Here is a 25,948-nt window from a genome sequence, read left to right as displayed (position 1 = left end):
AGGAAGAGATCCATAAATAAAGAAACTTGGTCCTGGTGATGTCATCTGAGGGCCAGATCAAGCCTGCTAATGCCTCTCCTTGCCCCAAGACTCTTCATTTACATATGCCTGTAAAATCCCTTTTTGCTTAGGCCAGATGTAGCCTCGTGTCCTGTCTTTCACGAGTGAAACAGTCCTGCTTGAGAGACAGAACTGCCTGAGGGGACAAGAGGATTGGATCTCTGTTGATTCCCAGGCAAAATGGCCAGGTGGATGGAGGTGCCAGATATGCAGACGGCATATAAGATAAGGAGAAAGTCTGGAGACAGGACGTGGTTGGAGTCTTCTCCGCAATACAGACAGACTGCTGGCTATTTCCTAACAACCACTCTCATTCCTGCTTGCCTTCCTCTGTTTTCCTCTGTCCCACTGCCTAGAATACAAGCAGATGCCTAGCCGTGTAGCCCCTGGAGGTGATGTCTGGGGTGCTCACCACTCTGTGGAATGACCGAAACAAGCCTGTACTGCCTTCCTCCAGACTTCACTGGTGTGCAAGAGAAACAAACATCTCTTTTGGTTAAATCACTGTTATTCGGGGAGTTCTGTCTCATGAAACCTGAACCTAATCATGGGCTGGGCCTTTCTTTCTGTCACTGAGATTGGAGCCGCCGTGAATACATATATTCAATCACTGCCTGGGTTCTAAAGGGGTTTCCACATAGCCACACGTTTGTTTTACACTCCTTTCAAGGTACTTATTATTAATGTTAATAAAACAGTATTATCTTCGCTTCATATTTGTATAGTCTTTTATAGCGTGGTGTGCACACTCACACCTATTATTTGCTTTAATGCTCCTCTCACCTTGTGAGGCAGGCTTAATTATCATCAGCCCTTCGAGGGCACATGTGCCTCCAAGGACACATTTGTATTCTCACCTCCAAGCACACAGCCTGGCTCATCACAGCAGATCAGTAAGTCTAGAGTGGTTGGTTTGAATTAAGAAGCTGTGTGACTTGCCCCAGGTCACAAAGTCGGTCTCATGCAGGGCTGAGATTTGAAAGCAGATCATCTCATCCTGAATATAGCCTCTTTAAAAATAACATTAATGTGAATTATGCAGCACCCTCCATCTCAAAATTCTGAGTACCTTTATAGTCTCTAATTAATTTTCCAGTTATATCTTGGTTTCTTTTAATATTTATTATTAAACACTTACACCATGTAGGATAAAGCTGAGATGTCCACATGCCCTTCTACCTGCTCCGTATCACCCCCACAGCAGCCCCGTCAACAAGCACTCATATCCCCGTATGCCTTTCTCCTTGGACTCCAGCCGACAGAGCGACTATAACCCACTCACAGTTTCTCCCCAGGGCCTCTAAGACACTGTTTTGTGTTCTTTTTCATTGAAAACCTTTCACACCCCCAAGAAGAGAGTGTATTCAAACAAATCCCCGCTCACCATGAAAATAATACCCTTATATCGACTCATTTTCCCTCCCATTTACAGAAGCTACAAAAGGGAAAGTGTCTTGCCCATTCTAGAACAGCAACAAAGCCAAGACACAAGGCAGGCTACCCAAGTCTCTAGCTGGCTCACTCTCTGCTACGTTAACCTGCTGACCACCCTCCAAAGTCTGCCTGCAAGCTGCTTTTCCACACCAGAGAGCTAGACATGTGGCAGATCTCCTCATGATCACTTTAGGGAAGTAGAAACGCTTGGCCATGAGATAATTCACTTGCTGCACGGCTGTGAAATTAACCACTTTTCAGTGGTATTGCCTTAGTTTTAGACTTGTTCAGCGAGTGACATTAGCAGCAAAGCCAAGCTGAGGGGTGTCAGGGTGGCCAGAAACATCAGACCGACCCTTTAACCTATCTGGTAGCACCTTGTCCATGACTGTGCAGGGCAGGGATGTCTGGATGCTGGTGTGCTAACTCATGCTTTCTCCCAAAAAGAATTAAGAAGGCCATCTAGGGCTTCTCACCATTTTCAAAGTGGGTATGCTTCACCTATATCACTTAGTATTTACTAATGCCCAAAATAGTCCATTTCCTTTCATGCCTCTCAAGCTGGCCAACTGTCATCAAACAAAATGACAGAAGAGAGATCACATCTATTACATCATATATTGTCATCACTCTACCTTATTAATGCTACCACTTTGTATTTCCAAGGTACCTTTTCTCTTTTGAAAGTCTCCAAAAGAGAGATAAGATATTCTTAGTCCTCCCTGTAAGATACTATACCTGAAGTATAGAGAAGACAGATTTACTCCAGGTCACAACAGATTCAACATGAAGCTCAATATTCTATTCCCTAAACTCCACTCCACTTGTTGTTCCTTCTCACAGTAATCCTTCCCTAGAAGCAGCAAGAACTGTCCAGTGTCAGCCATGGGAAGTCACCCACCCAGGAGTCGGCTAAGGATCCTGGCCTTTAAAAGTTCCTTGGGAGGGGACCTGGGTGGCTCGGTTGGTTGATCATGCGACTCTTGATCTCGGCTCAGGTCATGATCTCATGGTTCATGAGTTCGAGCCACGCATCGGGCTCTGTACTTGATGGTGTGGAGCCTGCTTGGGATTCTCTCTCTCTCCTCTCTCTCTCTGCTCCTCCCTGCTCTCTCTCTCTTTCAAAATAAATAAGAGTTTCTTGGAGGATGGGGCGGGATAGGGTAGAGTAGGCCACATCTCAAGCCAAGAGCACAGGGTTTGCTCACCAAGAAGGAGCAGAAGAAGATGAAGGAGACAAAGTAAACATAGGCCAGATCGGTGCCACAGCGCTCATTCTCATTCTGCCCTGATGGCGCAGTGGTGTCGGGCTCACAGCCTTTCTCCCCGAGGCACGACAGCATTATCTCCTGCCAGGCCTCACCTGTGGCACTCCTGAGCCCAAAAGAGATTTTGGTTAGTAGTATCAGGTCTGCGTGTCTCATCCTCTCCTTGGCCCTCTTCCCCAACTCACCCACCCCTTTCTCTTCTCTGCAGGTTCCTTTTGTGACCAGTTAGTGTCCCTCCAGTACTTTCTATCCAGAGAAGAGGGCCCAGGAGATCTCTCTTGGGCTCTGTCACCTCACCCACTGCTTCTCTGTCTTTTCAGGAGTCTCTGCTGACAGTGGTAGAGATAGTGATGGGACTCTCTAGGGCCACATAAACCTGGCCATCCAGGGTTTCGGCCCTTAAATGGAATTTGGTCCGCAGGAAACTGTCCCCACCTTCCCTACTCAGAGTCCTGGCATGCGTGTTCTGAACTTGCAATTTACAAACTAACTGCTGAGTCTAAGATGTCAAGGAAACTTTCTCTTGTCATCAGAGCATTTTTTCAGAGGCACTGGACCTCCCCACCCCTGCCTCTAGTCTACTGTACATCCTGATAGGATCAGAACACGCAGAACAAGGAGACAAATAGGAGGAGGAGGCAGAGTAACTCTGTCTCCCTTGACAAGAGAGCCGCAGTATAAGAGTTTTGCATCCAGATACCTGAAGAGTAACATGAGGGACCCGAAGAAACTCCGGAAGTTGTTGTGTCGGTTGATGTGACTCTCCTCATCTAATTTTATGTTTCCAAATACCTTGAAGAGAAAAACAAAAAACAAAGAGCATGACTTGAGCTGTGTGATGTGTCCTGCATATGAATATTAGATGCACCTCATCTAATGGGGTTGGCAAATCTATATGCATGGCCTTTCCCAATGGCCCAATCCTGAAGCAGACAACTCAAACCCAAATAGGCTGATGGATCCCATGCTCCTGGCCTGACATGAACAAGTAATTATATTCTTCTGCAGCAGAGAGGACCAAAGACCATAGAAGGCAAGATCTTTTTGAAGTCATTCTGCCTGTACATAGTTCCTCCCACACCTAATTTGGTCTTTTTATTTCCATGGTACCTGTCACCATGGTACTCAAGCAGTCTATCAAAGACATACCCCATAACAGAAGTGCAGGGAAGGAGCTACCCCTGTCTTTCTGTCTCAGGTAGTAATGATTGGAATATGTGTATTTGTAGAACATGTGATTGACAGCTTGGGCAGGTGCTGCCCTGGAATTTGCAAGCGGTTTGGGTCACAGAGGGGCACCTCTATCTTCCTTGGATATGTTTCCATCCAGAGAGTCCAATTTCAGAAAGTCAAAACATCTATAATCTAGAGTCCATGACAACGAATGCACACAAAGCAAAGTCCAGACCAATAGGATGAAGAAAGTCAGGACAACTGGATACTTAGAAAAGGAGAAAGAATGGGCAGACCTGGCTATAGAATGAATTTGCTAATCTGCTTTCGGTCTTTGAGCCCAGAATGTGGTCACCATGCAAATTCACATGAAAGATAAAAAAGAAGGGAAAACTCAGAGATCTTTATCCACAGACAGTGAATAATGTTGAACTCTGAGACCCTAAGTCTCTTCGGATGAGAGGGGTACCCTTCCACATGGACTTTCCTCCCAACCATGTTTCAGGTATCAGGATCTATTCCTACAAGTCAATGATGGTACAACTGAAGGCTTACAGGTCACTTTTCCAGCCCTTTGAGACACCTTCCAGACTATATTTAACATACTTCAGTTTATCTAATATATGCTAAATGGAACACATTTTTCCCCCGAACAGTTTTTAGAATGTGCAGTTGAGGAACGATCTCTGCCCCCAGCTATTTTACTCAAGTAACTCCCACTGACACCTGCTTTGGGGATTTGTTCTCCACACTGTTTTTCAAAACCCAAATACTACTTGTCTCTCAGGGAGAACGGAAGTGGCAAGGTAGGCAGCACAGGGGAAGAAAGGAAGGAGGAAGATAAGAGGGTGGAGGGCCCACAAACAGACAGACAGTAGAACTGAAAAAATCCCCAACAACCACATTTAGTTCCAGGCACCCCAGGAGGAAACTGTCATACATCCTTATGCCTGTGTTCACATCACCTTCTCTCCTTTTCACTCTCTTGGCCCAACATCTGCAATTTATCACATCACATCCACACAACTTACAATGTTTTTTTCTACCTCTGACAGTCCTGAAACCACCATTAATTGTCCTCACTATGATTTTCTCAAACACCTTATCCAGTTATCAACTAGTGGGAGGGCATGCTGTGATTCTGCATGAGGTGTGTGGGTAACAGTCAAAGAAACTGAAGCTGTTTTGAATCGACTATAGTTATCAAGCCAAAAATGTATAAATACATATTTATTGTGAAGGCAGTTTTTAAAATCCCACCTTCTATTTATTTATTCATTTTTTATTTTTTAGCTTTTCACTTAGTCCTTGTCCCAGACCAAATTTCCTACACCAAAAGGGCATGAAAGAAAAAGAAGAGATACTGAGACCCACCAGAACGCTTAACAGAAGTACAAGCTTAAATCTACTTTCACTCGGAATCACAGAACTTTAGAACATAAAATGACCTGTGAAGACATCTATCCAACTTGTCTATGGTTCCGGTGAGGGTGTTAAGGCCCAGAGAGGTTCGGTGACTTGACCAAGTTTGTAGAGCTGGTCAGTGGAGGAGCTGAGGCGGAAAGCCTCACCTCCTAATGATCTGTGCCCCTGGACTGTTTCCCATACCCAGCAAGTTACTCCTTCCTTCCCTCTTCAGATTCCTCTGCAAAATTCTCTTCTTCCAAGATGACTGTGAAAGTTCAGAATAATGGTTCTTCTCACAGATTCATCCTGTTCCTATTTATTTTTCCAATACTGGTCTCCTGCCTTTATGTCTTTCTGTTTGGATGGATCCCTCTACTTTGTTGTGACTATACCAGATACAATTTCTTTAGCCACAAGCTACGTATCTGCATTGTGCACAGTGTGGGGTTTCTATCATGCACCAGGAGGAGGATGGCTCTCTAAAGGCAAATCACAGTGGGAAAGCCATTTGTGTCCCTGTGTAATGGAAACAGTGCTCCTATTTTGGGGGAAGAAGTCTAAGGGCAATAAGATATTAGACATTGCACACAATTTCATGACTGAACAGCTCCCACCTCCCACCAACAGGTCAAATAAATACTTGTATTTGCTTGTTGGTGGGAGGAGAGAGAACATGTAGTACACTAAGAATATGGGTTGTACAGCAGACAGAGCTGAGATTTAATTAAACTCAGCTCTCCCACTTACTGGGACCTTCAGTATGTTATAAGTTACTTAACCATGTTAAGCATCAATGGAGACAATGAAACCCACCCATAAACATTTTCACATCACTTTCAAATACGTTAGTCACGTATTGTGCGTGTGCCTGCAGACAGGGAGGAAGAATGGGGTTAGAACATTTTGGAGAGTGTTTGGCACACCCAGGAATTCAAGTATTGGTAAATAGCATTATCATCATTATCAGCAATAATGCTAATAGTTTACTACTAGAGATGGTGTTATTCTAGTTTATTTTGACTGAAGATGAAAGGAGGTAAGAGCTATTTTAATCATGGACAAAAATTTAAGTTTCATTTGGCTGTTCAAGAACATTTAAATTCTAGAATCAAATATTTGAGAGTTAGAAGGGACTTAATAGACATCATCAAGCTGATCGTAAATTTCCATAGGGATTCTGCTTACAGCACAGCTCTGACGCCATCATGGTATTTCTCCTGAAATATCTTCATTAAAGGAGAACTCACTACTTCTCAACCAAGTCTCACGCTTTGTGATACTTGACATTCTATTGTATTTTGGGAGAACAAAAATCTCTCCAGTAATACAGTTAGGAGATGAACAAAATTAAGAAGTGCATGCAAGAGAGAGGAGCATAAAGAAGAGACATTTCAGAGATGCTTTGGCAAAAGGCTGCTGACACAGCAAGCATGGGAGATGTGTGCAGTGGCTCCAGATGGCAGGCACTGTTGAGAAGGCAGCTGGCAGTCCAAAGGCAGCCAGACTGCCTGACTGCAGGAGACTGCCACTTGGCTGAATTTCCATGCTAGGCTTTAGTCTCAACATCTCCAAGTCAGAAAGTTAGCCCCCCTGAAACAAGCAGACAGTCCAGTGTATCTAACTGGATATGTTCATGGGATGTGTCACTGACTGTTTATAGTAGGAGTCCACCTGCCACAAATGACAGTCACTTTAGGAAGATCTTATGACATCTTCTGCTCAGTGGACCTCTGGCTACCTGCATAAATATCCAGGATGGAAACATGGCCTTTGGGTGTCCCTAGGATTAGGCAGGCTGCTAGGATCCCTTTGAGTTGTTCCCAGTAGTAGGTCTTAGGGTGTAAATCTCAGCCATTCAAGACTTAACTCAGATATATTTTGTGCTGTCGTGTATGAGGGAACAACCATCTGACCTTCTTTTAGGTCTAGCTCAAATATGGGAGATGCTGAGAAATGGATCATCATGAGCCTCACCCCCTCCTTAGTCTTATGCGAGACCTCTCTGGCTAAGAACAGTGGTGTCACTTTTGCTTTAGTCCTTTTGTTGTGTTCACAGAAGTCCCACTACTTGTAAGTCAGCACCATGATCTGATAACCTCAGATGAAACCCCTGTACCAGATTTGTACTGCAAATACCCTGGTAACCTGAGTGGGGAACCGTGCATATGTAAAATTCCCAAGGTGACATTGCAATAAGATCTTGCGAGCATGCCCATAGGCAAAAAGGGGTTCGAAGCACCCTCCACCTTGGATGCTAAGGCTGGTGAGCCAGTAACAATCTGTCACTGTCCCCAACCAGGCCCCAATATACCAGCTCACCTGCATCCCGATGATGGCATAGATGAAGAAAAGCATGGCAATCAAAAGGCAGACGTAGGGGAGGGCCTGGAGAGAAAGCAGAGATAGGACCATAAATTCAAAGGGAGGCAGCTCACAGGCTCCACACCCACAGTTACAGGCAGTACTAGAACTCTTGCCCTAAAGCTGATTTTAATGGAAGGCTGGGACTCCCTATTCCCTGGGGCTATTCTGATTTGGAGTGCCACACTTCTGCAGATGTCCATGTCCTCTGACAAATATGTAAGCTATTGTCCATAGACAGGCTTGTCATTCACTTTCTGTCAAGAATGTTCATTCACCCAGAAGTGTGGCCCAGATCTTTAAGGAGAGCTAGGGAAACTTCCTGGGCTTGAGATTCATCCCACTTTGCATGCAGAATATTAATAACCAGGGCAATTGTGATGCAAATTACACAGAAAGCACCTAGATTGGGTCCTCATATACCTATGTTGCCCCTTCCCACTCCCTCACTCAATGCCAAGCCCATAATAGAGAATCTGGAAGCAAAGAAGCCGGCTAGGGGTCTCAGTTGTTCGTCAGTTCCTAGAAGACCCCTTCATCTTCCGATGAAACTCTCTTTCCAATGTTTAAGCCTCCTGGCACTTCATTACATATCATGCAAAATTCTGAAAAGCCCTTTAAGTGTTAGCCACTGCAAAACTCTGCCATGAAGCCATGTGGCACAAAATTCCATATCACGTAAGCTAACTGCCACTGTGGGATGATAACATTTCAATTGTAGGGGTGAAGGGGGCAAGTGAAAGAGATGCGAGGTAGGGAACTGCCTACCTACAGAGAACTGGCTGGGGGAGGATGTAGGGAAATTTCCTTTGGGGGCCAGGGAGGGCTCTATGATTTGGGGGTGATCTCCATGCTGACATGGAAGCCTCTCTCCTTTACCATTCAGGAAGCTTCCTGGAGGACCGTGCAGCTTGCAGTCTCCATTCTATCCTGAGTGTGTGCAATGCACCTCCCAGGAGACTAGTTGAAGGCTTTCAGACTGCAGGGGCAGGGCAGGGCTTATCAACAGAGCTAACTAAATGAAGAGCCTTGGGAGACTTTTAGAATAGACTTTAGAATAAAGGATAAAATTAAAATGCGACCAAGTTGCCTAGAGAATCCCTTCTCCAGTGAGGTGCTGACTCCCAGGATCTATAAGGGAAATGGCTGCCTTTCAAGGGGCCGTGTGACGACTCCGTCTGCTGAAAGGAGAGGGCTGGGAGGCAGGTTTCTTACCACTTGAGGTGTCACTACCTTCTATCACCTTCTGCTTACTTTCTGCCCTTATTCTACCTTCTATACTCCAAGGTCTCCAGTCCCTAGCTCATCTCTCCCTACCACACCCCACCAGCTTTTGGGAAAAGATCAAAGATTTATTCTGATCTCCTTTCTTATGTTATAAATTCTAACTCAAAATAAGGATAAAGAGGGAAGAACAAAGTAGGAGTCATTGGTTGGAGAACTGAGCTATGGTCACGGCTGGTTGGGGGGGGGGGAGGGCGTGGCTACGCCATGGCCCCCAGGGGGCAGTTTACATTGTGTGGCTCCTTGCTGTGTATTTGCAGAGGGAGCCTTTGTTAAGCCGACTTTCAGAAAACAATTTCTATACTGTGTCCTGGGACTGTTCTGAAAAGGAAACACCTATCCATCACAGTGTCACCTAGAGGCTGATTCACCTTGTCTTCACTGTTCTATATTCACTGCAATAAGCCAACCATTTGACCATCAATTTTTTGACATGCTTTTCTTTGCCCTCAACAGTATGCAGTTTTACAGAGAACTGGCGAGCATGATAATGTGACAGGCTGACACATATTTCTTGAGAGACTCACTAACTGTAACTTATTTGAAAGGTCTCTAACAAAAAGGTTTTAAAGAGTGGCTTGTGTATCAGATTCTAAATCCAAACTGACCTGAGACTCGGTAAATTCTTGCTAAGGTTTTAGATTTCTCCTCTGTCATGTGGCTTTGGAAAAATTCTTTCCATTGAGGTGAGAATAGATGAGAAACCCCATTGAGAGGGTTATGACACCAAACAATTACTATGGATATGATACAAATGTCAAGGTTGCTGGTAGGAGGCTGAACATCCTTACAACTCTTCTCATATATCAAACCCGCAGGATCTCAATGGAGAATAAGTCAGTAATGATGATGTAGGGTGCACACTTTTCCAAATGATGAAGAAGAAATCACTGAATTCACTGGCTTAACCTCTTCAGTTCAATTAAAATACATAAACAATTAAAATAAAGGAGCCAATTTAGTAAATTCATGATTTCTCATCTTTGAATCAATTTCATCAAATTTATTTTTAAAGCACATTCATTGAAAAGCTTTTTTTGAGAGAGAGAGAGAAAGCGAACGAGCATGTGTGAGCAGAGGAAGGGCAGAGGGAGAGGGAAAGAAAGAATCTTAAGCAGGCTTCATGGCCAGCATGGAGCCTGACTCGGGACCCAACCTGGGGCTTAATCTCATGACCATAAGATCACAACCTCAGCCAAAATCAAGAGTCGGACACTTAACCAGATGAGCCACCCAGGTGCTCCCAAAAGCTTTAAGAGGAAATAGTAGGCATTTGGGCAGCACTTAGACTCCCAAAGCCTTAAAAACAAACTATGATATCTGCTACAGCCTGAAGACATTTAAGTATGTTTGGGAAACTTCTTTTATGGGAAGTTTCTGTCATTAAAGTGGGTTTCAGGTATCTTTAAAACTTACATTTATTACACATATACCTCTGTATAGCCCCATGAGACCATTCAAAGAAGCTCACCACATTAACCTTGCCCAAGCATCCTATTAGATAGTAAGACACAGAGGTGACCATTAGCATGCTATACATTCAGGGGTTCAGGAAACACACACTGATGAAGACATGGATGGGACTTATGAATTATCTCGCAGAACTTTTTATTTTTAATTTTTTTAATGTTTATTTATTTTTGAGGGAGAGGGAGAGACAGAGCGTGAACAGGGGAGGAGTAAAGAGATAGGGAGACAGAATCAGAAGCAGACTCCTGGCTCCGAGCTGTCAGTGCAGAGCCCGACACAGGGCTCGAACTCACAAGCCACAAGATCGTGACCTGAGCTGAAGTCGGACGTTTAACCGACTGAGCTGCCCAGGTGCCCCACGTTGAAAAACTTTTAATGTGACCTACAGCCATTGGCAAGTCCCTCAAAATGCAGAAGATGCATTACTACAGGTGTCTGGCTCTCTACATGGACAGGATCGCTGGGGGCGCTTTGGAATACCTCGAGAGGGAGCACACCTGATAAAATAGGCCTCAAGTGAACAAAGAAGGGAACTGAGTTATAATGTGGAGGTGTTTTTCTAGAATGAGATTCTCTCCAGTTAAACACAAGCTGCTTGCTGCCTGGCTGAGCTGCATTATAACTAAGAACTGCTGTATCTATTTAATGCTTCTGACAAACACTCATTCCTCGAGGTGAAGGGACCAGTGTAATGACACTGTGTGGCCCGGCTGTGCTGTCTGATAAGAAAGAGAGGAGGATCTGGTGCTGCTTACCTTAAAGGACTGTACAAAAGTCCAAAGTAAAATACGGATGGTGTAGCCCTGACGTAGAAGCTTGATGAGACGAGCAGCTCGGAAGAGCTTCAGAAAGCTCATATTGAAGCCACTGGTGTTCACCAGCTGGTGGACCAAAAGGAAGCATATAATTAGTGACATTACGGTCATTTAGCAAAAACTAAGCACTAGTATTTGCATATGTATCCCTCATTCAGATCATGGAATTGGACACAGATTCTGTCTTGTTTTCAACCCCATCGTCAACTGATGGGCCAGTGAGGACCATCTCTCTAAGCCTTCCCAGGCCTGCACTCTATTCCCAGGTAGAAGGGTATGGGTAGGACCCCAGAAGAGTGCCCTGCATATATCATACAAAACTAGCCTCCCTAGTCTTCTAAGCAGGCCTAGTGGTCCTAACTGCACTTAGATGCCCAAGAACATACCTAATAACCCCTCCAGGACATATGGTGGCCATGTCAACATTCAAAGAGAGTTATGATGAACCCTCCAAGTCTTCTTTAGGATAAACAGTTTTAGGGTAACAATTCAGGTCTAACAACCTTGATGGCAAAGATACTATGCCTCTCTTGTGCCTCCTAAAGAATCTAGCAGGACACTGTGTACACGAGCCCTCTTCTGGTATGGTCTATTGCACTCACCCCATTAAGTAGCTGCTTTTTGAGTCACGCAAATGAAACAGAACCTTCCATGAGATCCAGTCAGTGCCCTCCAATGTTTGCATTTTCTGGTGGATGCTCAGGAGTGAGGAAATGAACTCCCAACACCAAGAGGGCTACACATTTGGCTGGATGAGTTAAAAATGGGCTGTAGGCACAGAAGGTTTTTTTTTTTTTTTTTGCTATTCCAGGGCCAAGCTTAAAGACAAGGATGTATGAGCCACTCACCTTGCTGTCTGTCAGAATGATTTCTGTGATACTGCCAATCACGGTGATAAAGTCAAAGATATTCCAGGTATCTCGAAAATAGTTCTGCCATGTGAATTCGGTCATGGGAGCATCAGAAAAAGGAGGAAAAGAAATGGTGAAGAGACACCTTTCATTACGTAAGTTTGTAACTTGGAATTAAAACTTGTCAGTTCATGTACAAGGTCATCCTAACTTTGACTTCAGTTTCCTATGTCTAATCGGAAATGCTATTTCTCCTTTACTGATTTGGGCATTTCTCATTTGGGAAGCAGTCTCATCACTACTTGAAGACCTTGTTTTTGAATCTGTCACTAAAAAGCTACATAAAAATATGTAAGAAAGAGATTTGTGGCCAAGAACATTATAAAGTCCAAAAAAAGGCAAGATCATTGTCACCCATAAGGCAATAAAATTATTTACAATATCACTCTAAGGCTTTCTACAACTTTAAGTCATCTATATTATACCATGTGATTCTATAAATATACAGTTCTGACTTTCAACTATTAATAAAAATCACAGAGATGTTCTAAGTGATTAAAGGTCAAAGATGTGCCAAAAATCTCCTCCTAACTCCACGGGGCAATAGGACAAACAAGACTTCATCTTTCCCCTCTTTCTCTGCTTTATTACAGCTTTTGAGTAATAAAATGAGTGTATTGAAGGAAATGGAGGAGAAATAAAGGACCTGGAAGATGCACCAGCCATGTAACACTCTGCTTAACAGAGAGAGGAGGCTTTCCTCCTATCTCCAGTGCTCAGGTGAACACAGACCTTGGACTACATTCCTTAAAAGAAACAGAATACTTGGGTTTCCAAAGTCACTGGCTTGTCCTTGGGCAGCACCTCCCATAGAAGACTCTCAGAGCACAGCTGAAGTTAACTCCCCTACCCTCACAATGAGCATTAATGAATTTTATGACATGTCCCAGATATGGGGTAGTCCCTTGGCATTCTTTCAGTTCATTTGTGTCTCCCACAGATCCTACAGGTATGTCAAGATCAATATCTTATGTTCATAAAACACTCAGTGGCAGGAGTGGCAAGAAGAATCAGCAGAGACATGCAGTTGGGAGAGCAAAGGAGTGTGGTAAGAGCAAAGCTACCTTTATTGAGCACCTTCTCAGGACTAGAACCTAAGGACCTTGGGTACATTGTCTAACTGGGTATACACAATAAAGTATATAAACCTCTAAGATAGCTATTGTGATCCTCGTTTTGAAAGACAAAACTAAGGCTTAGAGAGGCTCATCTGCTGGGCATGTAGAGAAACAGGCTACACAGCCTCACAAACTCACTTTCCATGAAGAGTACCTACTTCCTCAGGAATTGAACTAAGTTGAGTCTCCGAGTTCATAATTTCTCAGGGCTCTACTATTCCCAACCTGGAGTGAGCTTCTTGATCTTAGGCCCTCATACAGTAGAGAGAACACGACTCTAGGTCTTAGAGGACAGAAGCTCTGGATTCCAGGTGAAGGAGCTTTAGTGTAGTGTAGACTAGTAGATTCTTGTGGACAGATCATGGGCTTTCAAGTCAGATTAGACCAGGATCTGAATGCTGGCTCTGCCTTTTAGTAACCTTGGGCAAAGTACTGAATTTTCACGAGCCCTAACCCATCCATACAAGAAACTGTATCACCTATCTAAAAGAGCTGTTATAAGGCTAAAATGAATACTTAATATGGCAAACAATATATGTTCATTCTCTCCCTCTTTCTTCTTCTTCCTTTTTTATTCCCATCCTACTTTCCAATTCTACTGCCTTTTATTGGGTCATCTTCTTTTTAAGTTTATTTATTTTTCATTTTGAGAGAGAGAGAGAGAGAGAGAGAGAGAGAGAGAGAGAGAGAGAGAGAGAGAGAGAATATGAGAATGAGAGGCGCAGGGGACAGAGAGAAAGGGAGAGAGAATCCCAAGCAGGCTCTGCACTGCTTTGAGCCCAACATGGGACTCAAACCCACAAACCATGAGATCATGACCTGAGCCAAAATCAAGAGTCAGATGCTTACATGACTGAGCCACCCAGGTGCCCCTATTGTGTCATCTTTAAAAAAGCTATACCAGGGGCGCCTGGGTGGCTCAGTCGGTTAAGCGTCCGACTTCAGCTCAGGTCACGATCTCGCGGTCCGTGAGTTCGAGCCCCGCGTCGGGCTCTGGGCTGATGGCTCAGAGCTTGGAGCCTGCTTCCGATTCTGTGTCTCCCTCTCTCTCTGCCCCTCCCCCGTTCATGCTCTGTCTCTCTCTGTCTCAAAAATAAATAAATGTTAAAAAAAAATTAAAAAAAAAAGCTATACCATTTTTCTGAACTTCAATTTCCTCATTTAAATGAACAACATCGACAATGATAATGATGGCATCTGCCATGTGTATTTCAGAGTCACTGGGAAGATCTAACAAAATAGTATACATTAGGATATTCTGGAAACCTAGAGTACTATATCAGTGTAAAGACTTGTTTGGACCTAATGTGCCTTTTAACGGGTGAAAATGCCTCTAGACCTTGAATAAAAATATGGAGGTGAGGGTGGGAAGGAGGCAGACTCTGGGGCCAGTCTAGTTAAGCTTGTAAGTATGTATTCAGCATTCACCATAATTAACACACAGTTGGGGACTTAAGTCACAGACAATGTCAATAGTACATGCAAGTAATCAAGATGCATAGAAAAACTTTCCCTGTTGTGGCACCAGCTTCTCCCTCACTCTGCTCACCCTGCTCACGGCTAGACTGTATTATAAAGGCATCTTTGTTGGTGGCAGTTTCTTTTTACTTTTTTATTTCCTCAAGTCTCAAAATACTCAAAGGGGAGTCAAGCAAACAACAATAGAGCCACCTGCAATGGGTTCTCTTCAACTCCACTCCCCAAACCATCAAGTTAATGACTTTTCAAAGACCCATCAGGAGACCAAAAGCAGCCCCTACAATCAACACTCACAATTATCAGGCCCAGCCCAGAGTCCCTGCTAAAACCGCTACCAGACAAGCCCGTTTTCAGATAATAAGCAAAGTTTCTTTTCTTGCAGGGAAAGCCTGCAATTTGAAATGGTAGCTCACACACTAAATAAGTGTGAAACAGCTGTCAAGTGGGTTTATCTGCATCCCACTGATCTCACTGTAAACGCTGAAGCAAGGAGGGGGGGGTGCAGAGAGAATTATTTTGTTTATAGGACACTGAAGCAAAGGGCTAGGTTTGCTTAACACTGTTGAGAGTAGATGCAAGAATGTGCCAAGCAATTATAATTAATAGTTGAAGAAAAGTAAAAGACTCATACAAGAAAAACTCATCCCAATCCCCCTCAAACCTAATTCCAGTATACCTACCTATCAACCTCTCTCTCCCTCCCTCTCTCTCCCTCCACGCCCCCTCTTTCACACACACACACACACACACACACACACACACACACACACACTTTAAAGGTCATTAGCCTTTGTAAACTTAAGCAATAAACATTTATTTTTGTAGGCAGAAATTACGCTTCATGTAACTAACGGGAGGAGGACAATTAGGTAAAATCTAGCATCTGCTATGTTTGAGGCTAAGAGGGACAGGTATTTTCCCATATGAATTATAAAATCTCATACCTTTTACCAATAAACAAACACTCAAGGCTTATTAGTCCAATCTTTGTTTGGTTCCTATCAACAAATAAATTGTAGTTCTAGCAAGACCCAATGACTGTCACCCCTAAGCCACTGACAGAACCTGAAAGGACCAGAACTGATGGCTAGATGAGTTTGGAGCTGGGGATCCTTTGCCCTTTCTCCTAACACCCTCACACATCCTCTTGTCTTTATGGCAGTTTATTGAGAGTTGAAACAGGCCCACAATTAGGTCAGGTGAACCATTTTTGGAATAGCGGTAACCACCCCCCTTCCAACAAAGGCTGGGAATGCATCCAAAAGGAAGGGAAGACAAGTGTGATGCTGGGATAAATGCCATGACATACCAAGAAGCCAAACGCGATGATCTTTAGGACACATTCCAGAGAAAACACCATGGTGAAGGCAATATTCAGGTACTTCAGGGCCAGTTCATAGGTACAGGGAGCAGAGTAGTACTGCCAAGAAGAGAAAAGAGGAGAAAAAGAATCAAACCCTTAAGGTAAGGGGGTTATTCTTTGTCACTGAGGCTGGCCATCTCTCATTCCTGCCCTTGGGGGACACTCTGGTGTGTGGTGTCAGAGGAGAGACGTGCATCGAGTGCTGGAGAGAAGGACGATGGATCCCATGTAGCAGAACAAAACAAAACAGAGGAGAGCACAGACCATGCCTAGCTGTGGCTACTTATTAGCAAAATAGCCAGTCTTCCTAGAGGTGAAGGTGGGCAGGATAGAAACATTTTCTGGAGTTAATTACTTTACCAGTTTTTATTAAATAAGATCAAACCTCTTCCAACACTCCTTTAGAACCCCATGATCACCTAGATCACACATTTCCACTCTTGTCTGAATCTGACTGAATCTGACTGCCATCAGCATCTCTGGTCCTGGGAGCTACTGTACTTCTTTGCTACAATGTGTCTCACTGCATTTTGCTCTAAAGATCCAGAAGCTGGGCTGTTGAATGGGACAAGATCAAAAAGAGATTCCACAGTGTTAAAGGAGGTAAGGAGGCAACAGACTTGAATGCTGGAGTGTCTGCCCAGTGTCTTGAGTGCACATGTAATTGCTCTGTGAGGGAACGGGCCCCAAGGCTCAGTCTCCTGAATGCCTGCAAGCCACCACCCCCTCACCTTCATCATCAGCACGACGGTGTTCAAGGCGATCATGGCCATAATGGTGTACTCAAAGGACGGCGACACCACGAAGTGCCAGACGCGGTACTGGAAGGTATGCCTGTTCTGCGGCATGTAGCGGGTGAGAGGTTTGGCACTGATGGCGAAGTCGATGCACGCCCTCTGAAGGAAAGTCACAGCTATTAGCTCAAACTCAAGTTCCCTAAACCTTGCACATTGGTGGGCTCTCTGTTAGGTGGCTAGAAAAACAGGACAGTGTATGAAAACAAAGATAGGGCTAGACAAGCAAAAGGAAAGATGGCAACAGGGATTATGTAGACAAAACTACAGGTGCATGGTCACTTTAACTGTACACAGCACTGGGATATCATATGGGATATGGACTTTATGGTTCCTAGTAATGTCCTTTTACACAGCCTGTGGCTGAGATGATTAGGCAGGAAGCCTTACCTGATGCTCTCGGTCAGAAGTAAAACGATCTCCCTACGCATTCCCCGAGCACTTTATTTGTATTTCTCTCATAGTCTCTAACAGTCTCTGGTTCCTTTCCATTACAAAAATAATGAGCTCGACAATGTGCCAGAACTATGCTTGTTACTGGAAAAGCAGCAATAAGCAAGTCACATTCCCTATCCTTATAGCAAATACATGCCACAGAGGGACAGAGCCAGGTACGCAAATGTCTTAATGTTGTAAATTTGGCACACATCTTTTACTACCACCTCTAGACTACTCACGGCATAAGGGTAGGGACTACATCTTAAACCTTCCAGTTCTCTGTGCCTCATGCCTAAGTCTTAAAAGAGCTGATTCTTAAAAAAATGTTTACTTAATGACTGAATAATTAATCTTTCCCATCTCTTTGTCCTTTTTCATAAAGTCAAGAAAATTCAGTCCTCCTTCCTACCACTGCTGTCCAAGAGCCCTTTCGGGAGCCCCTGCTGTCCCATGCTCTAGACCACTTATTTTTACCTCGTTCTTCTCCAGGCTGCACTCCTCCATCATCTTGTCTCCTTGCTCCTGGAAGGTGATGATGATGAGAGCCACAAAGATATTGACAAAGAAGAAAGGGAAGACCACAAAGTAGACCACGTAAAAGATGGACATCTCCATGCGGTTGCTGCGGCTTGGTCCTCGGTCTTCCTCTGTCACATCAACAGAATGCTGTAAGACTCTGTAGGGACAGAATGAGGGGGCTTGGATGGTGGATGGAAATCTTGGCAGTGGCTCTGAATCAAGGCTTCATTAGGAGATGTGCCACCTATTATATTTTCTTATATGACTTCTTTGACTTTGCAGATCCACCATAATTTTTAGGGTCCATAATCAAGGTGGTGAAGATCCAGTGACCCCAGATCCACTGCTTTTTCTATGCCCTGTTCCATCATGCATCCAACTGCTAAACAACAGAGTGACATTAGTTTATAGCTTAGGTTGTCATATTCAATACCAAGAGACCCCTGGACTTCCTGGCATACTGCCAACTAGAGTATGCTGCCACCAGAAAGTGGGGTCTTAATAATTGCCAAGTCTCTGAAAAATCAGACATTAGCAGCCTAAGAAACTGCATTCTGTTGTCTTCTTCATAGAGGTGTGACCACAGAAAGTGTCTCTGAGTCTTCCAACTCATTCTTAACCCTCAATCCCAAGGTGAAGGGCCAACGTGGAGGATAAATGTATTCAAAACAGTCCCCAGGGAATTCTTCTAAGGGGTGCAGAGCCATTCAAAACTCATTTGCTCTACAAGAGTCAGATGACTCCACTTAACTCAATTGGCTAAAACAAGAAGAGTTTCAAACATCTCTGACTTTGTTATCTCCCTTTTGATTTTTGCTTTAGGTTTTTTCATTCCTCCTCTCTTCCATCTCTCACCCACTCATAACCACTTACTTTCCCTGGTATAATAACAAAGGGTTAGCCTCATTCATCTTGAATAAGCTTCTCAAGGCAACCATGTGGCCCTATCCCAGCTCACAGACAAGCATGCCAACTCAAACCCATCACTCACTGAGGCCATCCTTCCCCTGTGGAGACAGTGAAGAGGGTCAGCAGGGCCCAGATAATGTTGTCGTAGTGGAATTCATGGCGCTTCCATTCCCGGCCTTTCACCTCCATCTTGTTTTTTTCATGATCTACATAATTGCCTCTAAAACAAGAGTACAAATGAAATAGGGCCTCTTCACTACAGCTCGTGGGAGAGTAAGGAAATTCTACAAACTTCAATCATGTGGCTAAGTCATAATCAGGATACAAATGCAAGGAAGAAAGCAGTGTATTATTAAAGGCAGTCTATCATTGCATAATAAAAGTGGTATTAGGTGCCCAGTAGACATGGAAGATGAAATCCTAATCCTTTTACTAGTCACCGTGCAACCTTGAGCAGTTTAAACTTCCTGAGCCTCAGCTTTCACATCTAGAGTATGTAAATGAAACCTATCTCAAAAGGTCACTGTAAAGATTGATAATGAAAAACAGTATGTAAAATGCCATGTACTGTGTGTGACACAAAAGTTTAGCAGTTTCCTATTTTGCCTTTTTTCCTAAAAGAAGAAATGAGAGATGGGTAAGAGAGAAAGAGAAGACCTATCTGTGGAGGGTTAAGTGGGCATCACTGGAACATGCTTTAGCAGAAAGTGAGTGGCTTGTTCTGGCTGCACTTACATGCACTCCTTCTCTGTGTCCTTGGAACTGTCCGTGCAATAAAAGAACTTTCCCTTGAAGAGCTGAACTGCGATGACAGCGAAGATGAACATGAAGAGCTTGTAGACAATGAGTATGTTGAAGACATTCTTCAAGGAAGTCACCACGCAATCAAAGACAGCCTGCAAAGAGAAGTAAAGAGTACTGTATGTCCCTGGAATGGCCTGTGCATTTGCCTAGAGCGGAGCTAGAGCCACATCACCACCAGCCAGCCCCACTGAGAAGGTGCCTCAGGAGATATCACCTTACTAACAAGTGACCTCATGGGATTCAGAGGTGGCTTCCAAACTGGTCATCACTGCCAGGACCTACCACCTGGAAGGGCACATGTGCTCTGAAACTGAAAGTAAACCCCAAAGCAGTAGAGGCCAAAAGGCACCAGGCAGTGGTGGAAGTCCTTTGTGGGATCCCAATAGGTGTACTCCAGTTAGTGGGAGGCACAGAAATCTATCGCAGAAAGGATCTCTGAGAGCATTTAGCCCATTTTAGCCATTACATGGCTTGTCCCTAACCTTACATCTATTTGGTGGCCTTCTTAGATTTGGTTTATATATTGCATGCATATGGTTTTCTCTTTACCTTTCTAAATGGATCAGAGAGCGCGGTAAATTACACCTTTATTTTAGTGATAATTTGAATTAATCCATACATTCGATCAAAACATGTTCAATACTTCACATGTTCACATGTTCTCTAGCTTAAAGCCAGCTGTATTGGGGATGAGGAGTCAACAGGTGATGTAGGAAGGGATGGAGAGCAGCCTTCCCATAGAGAAGGGAGGACTGGGTGGATAGAATCAGACTGGTGCTTTGGTCACAAGCCTGGATGTCACTCTGCAGAATCCATTCTAGGCCCTGAGCTGTGGGGAGTTACACAGGAATTCGACACATTTCAAGCCATTTTTAGGTTATTTTCTAGGTTTTTAGGTTTAGCTCACTGGAGAGTTGAGCCCCATGGTGGGACTGCATTTGTGCAGTTGCCACATCGGTACAGTTGTTTCTTCACAGCGCTGGGTGACTATCGCTGGTTTAATTAGTTCAACACTGCGGGGTATGTGAGCGGCACGCAGCCTTGTAGAATCATCAGAGCCACCTACACTTCCCCCAGGTGATGGAGCTGCAGAGAAAGCAAGAAGCCAGCGCTTCCTAATTAAGTGGAATTAGCCAAGGCTGGGGTCGCATTCTCCAGCCTATTAACTAATCTAATTATGTGGTCTGCAATCTCCTTAGGACCCCAACATAGCTCAGAAGAGAAGAGACCGTTGGAGCCTGGGCTGCAGCTAACAACATTGGTTAAGGCCCCAGCCCCCTGGCGGTATTGTTGGGGTGGAGCAGAAAGGAATGAATATTTATGGACATGGACCGAGGCCTGGAACAATGCTGGGTCTATTACCAGGTACAAGGTTGTTGTAGTGAACAGTGTGCGTAGCCCCTGAAGACCATGCTCAGGCCTGGTGCTGTGGCTCACTCTGGCTGGCCATGTGGCCTGGGCATCAGGGAGTGGACCTCAGGGCTGTGAACCAGGCGTCCTGGCCTCCTCCCTCAGGGTGGCTAACTCTCACTCACAGGAATTCAGGAGGAAAAACTTTTTCCCCAGTGAGGCTTCAGCTTCTGTTCACAGCAGTATATGTGTGGGGGGAGGAGGGTTCAATGTGTTAGCCAACTGGACTTGAATGGTAAAGCACACCCTGAGGGCAGGAAGGCTCAGCCAGGGAAGAAGCCCCAGGAGGGTTGAGCAGGGAGACACTGGTTAGAAAGGAGGGGAATCAAGGTAATATACCTATGGAAGTGCAGGCCCTGGAAACAGGAAGAACTTAATCCATGTTAGCTCCTCCCCATTCTCTGCTTCTGCCAAAAATGACTATGTTCTTGGGCAAGTTGCTGACCTATCTGTACCTTAAAAATATGAAGGGGCAGGGCTAGTAAATCCTTTCCTTCTCTAGAATTACCCATCCCTGGTTACTCAGCATGACCTGCTGTTCGGCCACAACACAGTTAGAAGACTTCTGCTACTTCCATTTTGGTGTTCTGGGTCCACCTTAATGACACAGGGTGCTTTCTGGGTGACATGCCACAGCCAGATATGTATAAAATACCACCTGGGTCTGGACCCCCTCATAGATTTCTTGGCATGTTGGTTATTTTTCTTTTAAACAAAGACCTTTCACTCAGGCCGATGAAAGGACCCCAGTCCCTGTGTAAGCCAAAGGACTATTCTCAGAAATAATTCTCTGAAAGTAGGCTGACCATGGCTAAAGACAAGATGGGAGAAGGGGACTCGGAAAACCTTACCTTGAGCTTGGGCAAGCGCTTGATGGTCTTCAGCGGCCTCAGAACTCGGAGCACCCTCAGAGATTTGATGGTCTTGATGTCCCGCCCCTTGTTAGTTCTGCAGGGGAGAGGCCCCCAGGGACCAGAAGACGGGGAGAAATGAAAGTGGCATTCACACTACCGCATTAACAACAAGGTAAAAGGGGGGATAGTGAGGCAAGAGGCCAGATATTGGGTCAGAGTAGACCCCCTTCAGGAAGACCCCACAAAAGATTCAATTCACTCCCTATTTTGAACACACTCTTATGCGCGTGTGCGTGCACACACACACACTCATGTACATTCACACAGAAGAACACGTGAGCACGCACAAAGGCATCCATGTAATAAGTATTTTAATAAACACTTCCTCTCCCCAATGGCTAAAGTAATGCTGGTTATTAACACATTAGCAGAATGAGAATGGAAGAGAGATTGACTCTGGAATATGACTGGTAACCCATTCTGGATCCCCATGGTGCCTGGTCTGGTGCTTCTTGAGTAGCAGGCTCTCAAATGATATTCGTTGAATGGACTGGGAACCCCTGGTTGAAAGCAAGTCTCATCAGAGGACTTAAGCTAGTCCTTTCCTTGACTCTACATTTGCCACCTTGGCAGAACTCATTAGTTCAGGGGAGAACAGGGTGAGGAAGGGCAGTAGGGACAGGACACCCCTGCTGTGTTGGCTGCCGCTTCCAGAGAAAGCATGTCACGTAGGCTTCCTGCCAGGACGCTGGCTCACACTACCTGCGGATGGCTGGCTCCTTCCGCGGTCCCTTCTCATCGGAGGTGCCCTATACCTAGCACAAGCTGCAGAGAGCCATACAGTTGGAGAAGGCCCAAACTCCAGTCCCTGTCCACCTTTTATCCTTGCCCTACAGCTAATGAGCTTCCCTATTCAGCCACTTGGAAATGTTTGCTCCTAATAGATAAAATATGCTTCCCTTTTTAGTTTTAGGAATGAAATGAATAAATCAACCTGCATTTCTCCCTCCACCCTTCTTATCCCCTGAGATCTTTACATTCAATTCACACAATTGCAATTTGTAAAAGACACAGATGGTAGGAAATGAGACTCTAAAGACTGAGCTCAGGCTCTGGTTCTTTCCTCATGTTGGCCCAGAGTACCATTACACCAACAGCCCGGGGAAATGGGATCCAGAGCATCAGATGGGAACTAAAGGGCTTCTGCCTGCCTTTTACCCTGTCCTTCTGCCATAGCCGGCATCCCCTCTGACAGGGAGATAAAAGATCATCTTCTTCCACAGAAGGCAAGGTAGGAAGAAGACATTTAATAGAATTCAAGGAATGTTGGCTTTGCTCAGAATGTGAATTTAAAGACCCTCTTAATGGCTGTAGGCCATGGCCTGTAAGCCACTTTTATTCCATTTGAACTCTTAATACAGATAATCCAAAAATATTGCATTATCAGGTCTTTTGCATCCAGGGGTTTTGTATATTTTATAAACTCTCTTACTGTATTACATTCATATAGCTACCTACCTAAAAAAGGCAACTTCTAAGCCAAATACATACCTCAACCAATAAAAATGATCACTTTCCAAGAAGGCTTGGTGACTCCTCACTTTTGTTCTCTTGGTTGTCAGTGAGAACTTACCACTCGTATAAACTCACCGCTCCTTTCTCAACGAGCAGGCTCCTTCCCTCCCAACTGTACTTGCACCCTCCTCCAAGCCCACTTCCCGTATTCTTTACTTCAAAGAAAAGAGAAAACAATATTTACCCCAAGGCATTCCTATGGAGGATCCAAGCAGAAAGCAGTTTAAAAAAAAAAAAAAAAAAAAAAAAAAAAAAAAAAAAAAAAAAAAGGAGGAGGGGTGGAGAGAAGGAAACAGTTAGAAAACTTCAGGGAGGACAGGGAACCTTACAGCGACAGGGAATTGGACAAGCACAGGCCCAGGAGATCCCGCTTACAGCCTTGGCACTTGCAGAGTCCACACGCTTTGTGAAAGGAAGGGCCAGCGCACCATTTGCTCCACACCCCCCTCTCCAACCTGGAAAGGCAAAGGCCCTTTGCAAGCACTAGTGAAGCTGCCTCTAACCAGATGGCATTCCCCACAATGTGCTTTCTTTCATGGAGCCCAGTCTATTGATGTTTTCTAAATATAGCCTTTTACTTCCTTAGTAGTCTTCAGACAAACTCAATTTCCAGGGAATTTATAAGAAACCAGGAGAGAGGAATTACTCCTCTGCTCTGGGCCAGAAACTCTATTGGGAAAGGCATATCATGCCATAGTGGTGTATCTATGCTTATGAAGGAGTTCATTTGCAGTGGGGTACACAGTCACTCTGTCAGGGATAGCATGACCTCCTCAAAAGCACAGATGAGCAACACCCTAAAACCACTTCAAAATATAGGGGAAAGCATAGTCTTCAAGGTCCTGATGTCACACAGAGGATGGCTTTGATAAATTAAATGACCGACTGTCTATCATGAGTTTTTGCTGTGCAGCTTGAAGAAAAATCATCCCAGCTCTATTTTGAGGCTTTCCAATAACAAAAAGGGTGAGAGCATAAATATGTAATACTTAAGATAGAAATAATGAGAGCCAACTTTCTGAATATTAATTCTTGGCTAGACTCTATGCTAAGAACTTTTAGTGTGACTCTTTATTTAGACTTTCTAATAACTTTAGGACATAGGAATGACTATCCCCAAGACTATATGATGGTTGGAGCTCTTGCTCTGAACCAGTAAACCTCTGCAGCAGGTTTTGGTTCCAAGCTCTGTCAAACAGCTCACCAAATTCTAGACCTGGAAAAGGCCCCTGAAATACACTTAATTGCAAAGGAAACTGCATCCCCAGGAAGATGTGCCTTGCATAAGATCACTAAATAAGTGAGCCACAGTGCCACTGGTGAACCTGTCTGCAGCCATGTAGAACTGTCTAGAATTCAGGCTGCAGTTCTTAGTTGCTGGTTGCTCTAAACGGCACTTTTTCTCCTTTCTTAATTTTTTTTAATGTATCACAAACCTGGGTTACATCACTATATGTCACGAGCAAAGACTTCTAATCATTATTTTACTTAGTAAATGATGTCATATTGAAAATTACATTAATTTTCAATATAATTGACACACTAATGTTTATTTGGGAATTAAACCCAAGGTTTTATAAATCTTACATTGCTCATGTGATGCCCTCTGAGTGTTCAGAAGGCAAAGATAATATCTTCCCCTGAGCTATAACAGTGTCTTCTCATACACGAGCCTGGACTCACGGTGGATTGGTCCAACACACCTGTATCCACTCATATAACAGCACTGATGGAGTCCTTAGCATATGTCAGGTACTCTTCTAGGTGTGGGTTTACCACCATAAATAAAACAATTGAGGTCCCTAGCTTCTTGAAAGTTACCAAGTCTAGTAGGGAGAACAGACCTCAAGTAAACAAGCAAACAAAAGTATAATTTTAAGCTACGTGCCATGGAAAAATGTAATCACTTGATTGAAAATTTCACCAAAACAACTACATAGGTCACCTTCCTTTCCCTAGGCTACATTCATCTTAAGGAAAAGCTTAGGGAGACTCTTCCATATCCCTAAAATGAGATAACAGAGTAGGATCAATGGATGGGCAGGTGATTTAGGGTCACACACTCCAGGCTTTTACCTGTTGCTTAGCCCAGGTCCTCAACTCTGAGACCTTTATGTCCAGTAGCATCTGAACGGGTTCTCAGAGGTTCATACTCACAGATGCCCATTTTATGAAGGAAGGCCCCAAATTTCTTGCTCTTCCCACACACCTGGATAAAGGACAGAATTTGTTCTCTATAATTAATTTTGCTCCAGGATCCTAGTAAAATATTCTGCTACGGAACAAAGAGCATCTCTGACCCATTGCTCGTATGATGTGTGTGTCTCTTGTTTTGGACAATGGGGTTCCTTAACAGCACACTCTGATCTCAACAACTGATTGTAGCCGCCAATATACAGCAGGGGTTGGGAGAGAGATTTGTCCCCTCCTGACTCCCACAGAGTTGAGCCAGGGATAGTAATAAGACAGAGGCCCAAAGCAAAATAAAGATTAGTCATTGCT

General features: G+C 44.2%; 1 protein-coding gene across 5 annotated transcripts in view; it reads right to left on the bottom strand.

The window, feature by feature from the left end:
* Positions 1–25,948, bottom strand: part of LOC109254156 (voltage-dependent R-type calcium channel subunit alpha-1E) — a 294,088-nt gene that overhangs the window by 38,448 nt on the left and 229,692 nt on the right. For all 5 annotated transcript variants that reach the window (XM_019427913.2, XM_053909169.1, XM_019427864.2 and 2 more), the window contains 11 exons: positions 21,869–21,965; positions 19,539–19,699; positions 18,886–19,023; positions 17,850–18,051; positions 16,875–17,039; positions 16,090–16,200; positions 12,121–12,204; positions 11,213–11,338; positions 7,662–7,727; positions 3,463–3,554; positions 2,703–2,868 (listed from right to left, as the gene is read on the bottom strand). In XM_019427913.2, the coding sequence (XP_019283458.2) occupies positions 2,703–2,868; positions 3,463–3,554; positions 7,662–7,727; positions 11,213–11,338; positions 12,121–12,204; positions 16,090–16,200; positions 16,875–17,039; positions 17,850–18,051; positions 18,886–19,023; positions 19,539–19,699; positions 21,869–21,965 (1,408 nt within the window). The remainder of the gene's footprint in view (positions 1–2,702; positions 2,869–3,462; positions 3,555–7,661; positions 7,728–11,212; positions 11,339–12,120; positions 12,205–16,089; positions 16,201–16,874; positions 17,040–17,849; positions 18,052–18,885; positions 19,024–19,538; positions 19,700–21,868; positions 21,966–25,948) is intronic.

This window comes from Panthera pardus, unplaced genomic scaffold, assembly GCF_024362965.1.
Source record: "Panthera pardus isolate Hobbes unplaced genomic scaffold, ASM2436296v1 HiC_scaffold_21, whole genome shotgun sequence".
Classification (NCBI taxonomy): Eukaryota; Metazoa; Chordata; class Mammalia; order Carnivora; family Felidae; genus Panthera; species Panthera pardus.
This window is presented reverse-complemented; position numbering and strand designations above follow the sequence as displayed.